Raw genomic sequence first — 9,849 nt, 5'->3', positions numbered from 1 at the left:
GTCCTCCTTCTGGGTAAAAATGAAAGCATTTATCCAAGTATATAGTAAAAGCTCTCGCATCAGCTCTTAACTGGTTTTCTAATCCAATAGATAATGTAGCGAAACCAATTTAACTCAATGAGGCTTCTACTGTTGGTACAACAAAACACTTAATACGATTGCTCTGATTTTAAATACTCAGTGTCATTAACCTAAGAAAGCACTTCACATCAGGAGGAAAACAGCACCCCTGCATATTTGTCTGTGAAGGAGAATAGGTAACAAAAAAACTTATTGACAGCATCTGAAAATATTTTAATTAAAAAAAAAAATCTGAAGCAACTCCCTCATGCCCTCTTTATTACAGCAGCTTAAAACACTTGCAATGGTTGAAAGCTGTTTGATGTTATAATAACGCTGTGTGCAATATGTTACAAACACAGATAGCTAATTCCTCTTAATGAAAACTGAACAAAAAATTGGCAATAAACATGTCTTATTTGGATGGATTTGCTGAAAATGAGAAAGATGGTACTTCTGCCTTTATAGCTTGTGTCTTAAATGAAATGAATTTGAGGATCTAAGCCCATCATTACATAATGCATTAGGGATCTGTTCTCTCCTCATACCAGCTTTATGTCGTGGCTATTCCTTTTACTAAGTCCTGCACAGTAAAACAAATTTGAGAAGACAGTTAAGTCCAGGCTGTCAGAAAATATAGTACCAACAGAACGAATCAGATGTTATTGGGACTTCACTGTTCCACAAAAACAAATCCAAAAAAAGAAATCCAAATATCCCTAATTTTTGAAACATCTGAAACCTCTTTAGATCACTCTAGATTTAAGACCAACCAACACTCAGGACTAATTCCACTGAATGAAAGATCCCTGCAGCCCAGTGTCCAATCTCCACCTTTTAGTATAGTCTGTCATGGAGCTGCTGATGTGTGTCTTTTACTGAGCTCGGTAATGCTCAGCAGTTACAAGCATTGCTCTTTGTATTCTCAAGTGGGGCAAAGACAGACAATATTAGAAACCAAAGAAAAGTGCTTTTATACTTGCAGGTCTCATCTACACACACACACACAAAAAGTTGTACTGATTTAACCAAATTAGTTTCACAAGCTCCTTTTGTCAGGGCTGTCGTTTCAGCTCACGCAGAGAAGAGCACCCAAACTAATGGTAGAACTTCCTTGTTCAGGCAAAGCCTATGAAATTTCCGTGAGGGGATTTACCAAAAATATTCTAACTTTTCAGAATTGTTTAAATGCTTAATTGAAATAGTTTAAGATAGTAAGGAGATGGGTGCTCAGGAAAACAAAGAATATTTGAAATAGGTAACAAGTATTTTTCAGGCTTTGAAACTAAGTTGTTCAACAATAATTAGCCCTGCAAACTAGTCCAGGTTTCACCTGAGAAGAGGAGGATTTCTGATAGTGTCCTACAGATGTATTAAGGGATAAGGGATGTAAAAAAAATATATATTATGAAATAGACTGTACATTCTTTATTTCGTGATTGCTTTTAAACAGTTTTTATATTCCTATAGTAACCATAAAACATTAAGCAACAGAGAACAATTATCTTCTGGTTAAGGTAAGATTTCTCATACAGTTTGTGCTCCTTGGGAACGTTCATAAACAAAATATTGCCTTCTGTACCTCTTTTGCTCTAGAGTTATATTCCTTAATTTGTTGGCTTAGTTTACTGTATTGCAAATAGATGGGAGGGGGTGGTTTTCTTCTTTCATGTTTGGTTGTGTTTTTTTTTTTTTTAACTACTTGATGTAAGAAGAAGTAAAGGTAAGGGAAACCTGAGAGTCACAAGCTCAAATGTTTGTGTTCACAGGATCCATTAACAACTTCAGCAGAAAGCCTGGCATTTAAAAAGCCAGTGGGATCAGGCTCCTACCATGCAATTAATAATACACAATACAATTATTTATTACAAAATGTCCCAACTAGTATTACAGCTCCTAGCTTACTGGGATTTTAAAGATATATCTGAGAGATACTTACCCCAACAAGTTTAAAAACTCAACTGGAAAAGAAGTAGCAAAAATAATTTGTATAAACTTTCTGTGTAATTAAGGAAGAGACAGTTTAGCAAGTTGGTCAGAGGGAGTTGAATCCGGAGTAGCTTTGGAAATCTATGTATAAATTCCTGTGAAAGGAATCCAACCTTTGGAAACTTACTCCTTGCTTTAACTCCTGCAATACTTATATTTCACCTGATACTTAGTTATCTTTCCCTTCGTTTCACTTGAAAAGTATTTCACCCTTTGGAAAAAGGAAATTTTCTTTCTCTTTGGCATAAGAACATATTAGGCAAAACCAATACAATCTCATCACACAGGTATGAAAAACAGTGAGACTAAAAGTCTCAGTTTACAAACCTCTGTACCTTCCAATGAGTATTACATAAAAGGCAAGAAACTCAACCCTGTGATTTTGGCCCAAACACCTTTAACATAGTCACTGGGTAACAAGTTACTAACAAATACACGTTTGCATCAGTTGCTTACAAAGTAATCTGAACAAGAGCACTGGGAGTTACCTTTGCCAGCACAAATATCACAAAACTCTCAATTTTCATGCATTGGGTTACCGCATGGGCTAGGGAGGACATTTTTCTTTACACAGTAATAAATAATTGGCCAGCTTTGAAAGGTAGGTATGTGGAACAGGTATAAATGGAAGTAGCAAAATAATATATAGGCCATTGAGCTATTCCAGTATTACTACAGTCTTAAGATTAAATACAGATTGATGAAATACAGAGTAATCTGTAAAACATCTGGTATAGGACTCCATCCAGACTGTTCTTCCTTTATTGCTACATTTCTTTCAGATTTAGAGAAACACAAAAGATCTATTTCTATACATCTTAAACTTGCTGTGTTGTTGTACCTATATTTAGAATTATCCTATCCTTATCTTTCCAGGCTGTGTGTGCAACTTTCACACATACAAGCTCATACATGCATAGATATAAAAGACAGGAGGATTCTATTTGTTATTTATAAATCATAGTGCATATAGTATTTTAAAATTGAACCTGTACTTTATAAAGAAGAAACATTTAATATGTCAGCTATGATTATTTTCAGATTGCCTAAAATGGTGGTTCTGTGCAGGCTTATTGAAGAAGCCAGCAGGCACTTCTTGGATTTGGAATATTTTGAACTAAGAATACCTGTCTTTCCATCAAACTGAATGCTGGCTGGACCAATAATGAGAAGTTAGGGCAGCACCATTAAGCCTGATTCAGAGAAAGCAATAGAAAGAGGATTCTTGAGGATCCAAGGTGAAAACTTGATCCTCAGGGTTAAGTCTTTTTTGTTTAAAATTTTCATCATTTTCTTCCACCCTCTGAAATGACAATTGCATGTCTTCCACGGTAGAAGCAGTCATTTTCTTTCTTGCATAGTTTCTTTCACTGCTCTCTTTTATAAGAGGAATTGTTGCTTTCTAAAGGATTAGGACCATGTTATGCAGCAAGAAGAAAGAAGCCTCTGTGATTTATAGCATATTATGTGCTGGTGAACATATAATAAAAGGGAAGTGGGGAAAATTTGTGTTTCTACAGAGATAGATTGTTTAAATATCCTGAAAAAATGAATACAGCAGCATACAGGTTTGGTTTTATTCGCTTTTAAACATACATATCTTGGGCTACCCATAGAATTCTTTATCCTTCTGGCTAACATGTTGTCAATAAAAATGAGTTAGCTTCTGGGTGCTTCTGTCTTATATAAGGAAGACAAGTAAGGGAGGTGTTGACTTAAAATAGTCTTGAAACATTATTCATTTTGTCTATTTTAACATGGGCTAGAAAAACACTAATATTCAATCCAGCAAGAAAATCTGCAAAGAATTACCATGGTGATTTCTGATGTTATGTAGGATATATGCTTTAGTCCAGTTTATCTTAAAATATGTTAATGCTCTGCCTTATAATTTTTATCCAAGCTTAATGGCATTTGGCCCAGATTCATTCCCATTGGACTTAATAACTTCACTGCCATTGATTGAAATAGAAACAATAGTTTGTCTCTTGCTTGGCAAAAAGAGTAAAAAGTCTGAAAAGCAGCCTGCATGTCTGCACGTTGCTGGTTTGTTCTGCTTAAGATGACATTCTGTGGGAACACATTTTCATTCTAGAACGACACAGAACTGGTTACTCACATTTCACATATATTGGAAGATAGTATCCGTCTCTCTCAATGTATTTGTTTTTTTTGTTCATAGTCTGAAATCATCATTCTAATCCCTGTTAAATCTTTAAAATCTTGAAAAGTTTTTAAAGGACCTTGGAAAGGTCCTAATGTAGCTGAAAATCTGAAGTCACTAATTCAAATAATAACAGTATATCCATCATCTTCTACTGAGGCAAAACTAGTGCTGACTGCCCCTGGTTTTGCAACAATTGTCTTTAAAAACTAGTTGTCCTAATGATGTTTTAATTGAAGCATTTAGGAGGGAGAAAATTAGAAGGATTTTTTTTTTTGGTCAACTTTGTCGAAAACATACAAGTACTTTGTGGATAGAGCAGTTAAAAATAAAAAGTAATTTCAGCACAGAAAGGGTAGAAAAATCCGCAAGTCCTGCCACCCAGTCATAAGTTTAAGAACTTACAACTCTGTAACTTTCTGTCTAAATTTGCAAAATATCTCTGTACATAATCTGTTCTGTGAGGAGTCCATATAGTGAGTGCAATGATTCTTCAGCAACCTTCAGTAGTAGGAACAATTCCAATAGTTTTAGTCATTTAAGCAATGAAGGTCCTAGCTGAGCTACTTGCTAATTAATTACACAACTTGATGTGTTCATTGAACTACTAAAATTAAAACACAGAGCTTTTCCTCCCTGTTTCTTACACCAGTGGAAAGGGGAGATGTAAACATCAATATGGCAACTATAGCTCCCAAACTACAAGGACAGAGTCTTCATCTCTGCTGAATTCCTCACCTGTGAAATAAAATGAACCATAACCAATATGTATCCTCTGATCTTTGTTTCTAAAGAGGTGTATTTCTTTCAAAGAAAAGCCTTTTGTAAGCCAGAGATAGTGCTCTGGAGATGAGATGGATCAACTGGCAGTGACAGTGAGCTAAGACCCTCCTAGCTATGACTGATAACAATGTTATGCTTTCAGTCCAGTAGCACCTTTGCCTCCCACTCACATCTTAACAGCAGACCTGGAGTGTTTCTCTTGGTGATCTGCAATTCTCATACTGCTGGAAAGGGTGTTAAGCAATAGCACCTTAAACATTAAACTCAGTAGTCCTCACTGGGTTAAATAACAGAGCTTTTTCCCTTTAGGATCTGGGATACATGATGATAACGGTTATCAGGCAGACTTTCTAAACTGATGTATAATTAGGTCATAAAGATGAAGACAAAGCACTTCAACATGAAAATCTTGAAACAATGAGCAATCTATGAGCATGCCTGTTTTAGTCAAACACTGATTGTCTAATGATACATTGGCAAAACTAACTTTAAACTTAAGACATTCTAGCAGATTTTTATGTGTATAAATAAATTTCCTTGAAAAAATCTTATTCCCATAATGGTTCCTTTATGTGTGTGAGTATCCCTTTCAGTCAAGATCTTTTGCTTTTTCAAACCTTGGCATTCAGAGTGTCAGTCAAAAACAAATTTGTGATCTGAGCTATAGAAAAAATAAATGTTGCTAGTCAATAAATCTTTTCTGTGACGATTCTCTATTTACAGTTTATGTGATGTCTTGTTTCAGACCATTCTTCATCTGATTTTATAACCCCTTCTCCATTAAATGAACATTTCAATATGGTAAATATCCCAATGCTGGCGTTGCGTAAGTGCTTCGTACATATTTCAATAGTTGCCCCACTTGTGACTTAACTTATTTTAACCAAAGGTATCGTTCAGAAGAATAAGCCACCATATTGTTTTACTAACCCAACTGCATGAACATCATATGCTGAAATATATAACATGGTGTACTGCATTCTACTAACCAAAAATATTTTTTAACAGCAATAAATTAGCTAAGCTTTCTTCTACGCAACCAAATGTGTTTGCAACGCAAAGAACTTGATGTGTTCATTGAACTACCAAAATTAAAACACAGAGCTTTTCCTCCCTGTTTCTTACACCAGTGGAAAGGGGAGATGTAAACATCAATATAGCAACTATAGCTCCCAAACTACAAGGACAGAGTCTTCATCTCTGCTGAATTCCTCACCTGTGAAACAAGATGAACCATAACCAATATGCATCCTCTGATCTTTGTTTTAAAAGCATAGCACCATCTTTAAATCTCTCTCCATCATTTGTAGCCTGGATTCACAGACTTACTTTTTCTGGATCTATACTCATCTTTACAATACCAACTTGTACAAGTGGAAGCACATAGTATGAATGGGTAAGCATTAGGTTACTCCTTTTTTTTTCTTTCTTTGCATAGCAGCTGTTGCTGGCAGAATAACAATAGGTTAATATAAAGCACAAGCACTTGAACAGATCTGTACATCAAAATGTAAAAAAAGAACTGCTGAGATCATTTGTAAAGAGAGGTTGGAGCTATTTGGAAAAGTTACAATGCTTTTCCATCAGACAAATGCATCTATCAGTAGATCAGAAAGAGGCAAATGCACAGAGGAAACAATAGGCACAAGGGTTAAAATATAATAAAATTCAATACACACAATCAGTTTCAGATGCAGTAGGTACCTTCCAAAACCATGCATTACTTACAGATTTTAAGCAGGATGAGTAAAGATGACAAGGTAAAATTTGTTTCTGTCTCTTGGTTATGCTGAAGTCCAGCTTGAAGAGAAAATGGTTCCTGTGACCTAAAACCAAACAGGACAAAATTGTATATTGTTAGGTTTTTCTCCTGGTTTTGTAGATATTTGTGCCAAAATACTAGTTACAGGTACTAAACCTGTGATACCAAATTATTTTTACACTATTCACCAAGCTAGGTAACTTTCAAATCCAGAAATATTCTCATCTCTTCCTAGCTGTAGTGTATAAAATTGTATTTGACAATTAGTTGTTTCTTTTGAGCGGTGCATGTAGAGAAAATGCTCTGAGAGATTTTGGAATATGATTCCTTTCACTGAAAATGTCAAAAGACACTACTTTCTTCACATGAAGCCTGGAATAAATTATTTGGTTTCATTCTGTGGATTCAGCGAGGTATTTAAGTGCTTCATGTTTTTAAGCATGCAGGACAAATTATTCTGTGAATAATGGCTCAAGACAGCAAGGAATGTATACCCCTACAGCCCAGTTTTCCTATGCAACCACAGCCTGTTTCTTTCAAGACACCAACTGAAAAAGGAGGTAAGGAAGATTACTACATTCTTGTTACAGGCGCTAAAGCAGTTGTACTTCATAGTCTAAGAGTTTCCAGACCCACTAAGTAACAAATGTTTTCTAGAATTTTAAAAAGGAAAATACATCTACAAAAACCTTGCACTGGAGTGATATTAACAGACATTAATACAAATATCTGACACCTGAAGCAGTACGTTAGATTGATGCTATCATTGACCCCAAATCATTTTTTTCCCTTAAATTTGTAAAGAACAGTCCTCAACAGCCTGTAGCATTAAAATAAAGAACTAGCACTTATTAGCACTGTATATACAACTGTTTCCCAGACAGTTGCCTAGGAATATTGTGCCATCTGCTGGAACTGCACAGATACACATGCTTAAATAGAGGCTTCCAGGTCACTGTCAAAGACAAAAATGAAATTATGAGGGAGACATTAAGTTTGGAAACCAGCACTCTGGATGTTCATAACTTTTAGTCAAAAAGACAATTAATAATGAGGTAACTTCAGAGTATATAAGCTGCAGCAGTTGAAATACCAACATCAGATGCCTTAGCAAATCGGTGCTCTCTGACGCCAGCATAAATCCATGGCACAACGGGGCCCTAAGGTTGAATGTAGTATTACATGTGTGGAGAAGGATGATCACAAGGGCCATACCTGTATAAAGCAGGAGCAGCTCCACTGTAGATGAGGTGATAGGATCATAACACAAGCTAACATAGAGCCTGAGATCCTGACACATTTCACTAAGAACGCTCTGGAAATTAAGTATGTCCTCCTGAAGGTAACTTACACTGGACCTCAGCAGCTCCTGGGGAGTACTGGCTGCTATTCACCCTGGTTGCTAATAAGCCACACTGACTTTCAGGAAAATAAAATAGAAGGCAAATCTGAATGGGTATTTCTCTTGCAGGAGGAACTCCTCCTTTCTCATAGAACTGAAATACTGATACTGGTAAGGAAATCAATTATCCCACCTCTTAAAAAAAAAACCAACCCTTTTAGACCATATGACAGATTTATGATTTGCCAAAGCTCATCATATAAACAAAGGGAAGCAAGAATTGGAAACTCCCATTTTGTTGGGCTGGATATCATAAGACTGATTTTCGAAACAGAACTGAAATACTTGAAAAAAACTGGTTTTAAGCTTTCTCTTTTTTAAACAAACCAGTTCATAGGCTGCTCTTCAGACTAAGAGTTATGATATCAAGAGGTAATAATAATAATTTTTAAAAGAACTAAAATTTTAGATGCAATAAATATCTTATTTAAACCTGGGATAAAATAAAATAAAATTAGAAGCCTGTCAGCTCTTCAAACCTAGCTGTAGTAGACAGCAATATTACAACTTTTCATCAGGTGAGGATGGTTTAGTAGAAGACAAAAAGTGCAATACTGTGCCATCTGGGGGAAAATAATTTTTTTTTTTTAAAAAAAAAGCAAAGCTCAGGAATACACTCGGGATTTGCAGCTCCAGGACAACAGAAGTTGATTATGCTTCAAATACAATATGCCAGAAACAATGATCATACAATATGTTGCATTTTCAAACCAGTTACAACCTTGTTAGCTAATGCACAGAGCAAAGCTGACATCCTCTCCAAAAAATGCCATCTGCCCAGAAGTGGGAAGCATCTAGTAAGAAATTCAAGTGCTTAAACAGTCTTGTAATATAAGAAAATATAAACCAACTCAAAGTAAGACTTCTAAAATAACAGCGTTAGTAATAAGTGATCAACTACAAAATATCTCTGCAAGAAGTAAAAAATACTATTGTGATTTTCTTCAAGCACTGAAAACATACCTGATCTTTGGTCCTCAATAAGTTGCAGTAGGAAAAAATAACAACAATAAGACACAGAAAATCTCAAATCACAGTTCTGAAGAACTGTACTACCTTTTATCTTTCAAACCAACAACTCAAGGAGCTGAAGTCGTCTAATTGACATAACAGAGATCAAAGCCTAACTTGCCCTGAAAGAATTATGTTTGTAGACAAGCTTACATAATGTTCTCCATTTTAAGCAGAGGAAATTTGGAACACATGAAGATTTAAGAGCCCATTCAGAAACTGTATTGACAGCTCCCACTAAGATAAAATCAACAGTGGATACACGAATAATCCAGATTAAAAACTGATAAATGAAACCATTTGGTGCACTTCCTTGGTATCAGAGAAAACATCTAGACTGATGAGCATACTGCTACATAAACCAGTATTAACTGTTATTTATTTGTATTTTGGAAGATTAATGAGATACCAAAAGGTGGCTCAGGGCTACACTGATGCAAACTCACCAACACATATGCACACAGAGACAATGTGAAAGTGCTAAATGGTATCTAAAAAGACCTTGATGCAAGTGGTGTACACAGGTAATAGCAGGAGACTAAGGTGTTGTGGGTTTTTTTCTTCTCCATTTTCAAAATACAGACTATGGCTGCTCAACTCCAGGTAATGAAAAAAAAATAATCTAACATTTGTGACACCTTGGTTTGGTTTTTCAAATTTGGTGGGTTACTGTTGCCC

The 9,849-nt window shown here is 35.6% G+C and overlaps 1 protein-coding gene across 1 annotated transcript in view; it reads right to left on the bottom strand.

Annotated features, from left to right (window-relative positions):
• The window catches only part of CFAP74 (cilia and flagella associated protein 74), a 97,704-nt gene that overhangs the window by 86,630 nt on the left and 1,225 nt on the right, over nt 1–9,849 (bottom strand). The window contains exon 2 of the mRNA XM_080381294.1: nt 6,725–6,822. Within this exon, the coding sequence (XP_080237420.1) occupies nt 6,725–6,822 (98 nt within the window). The remainder of the gene's footprint in view (nt 1–6,724; nt 6,823–9,849) is intronic.

The sequence above is a fragment of the Falco punctatus genome (genome assembly GCF_963210335.1).
Source record: "Falco punctatus genome assembly, chromosome: 3".
Classification (NCBI taxonomy): domain Eukaryota; kingdom Metazoa; phylum Chordata; class Aves; order Falconiformes; family Falconidae; genus Falco; species Falco punctatus.
The sequence above is the reverse complement of the archived record's forward strand: the minus strand, read 5'-3'. Positions and strand labels throughout refer to the sequence as shown.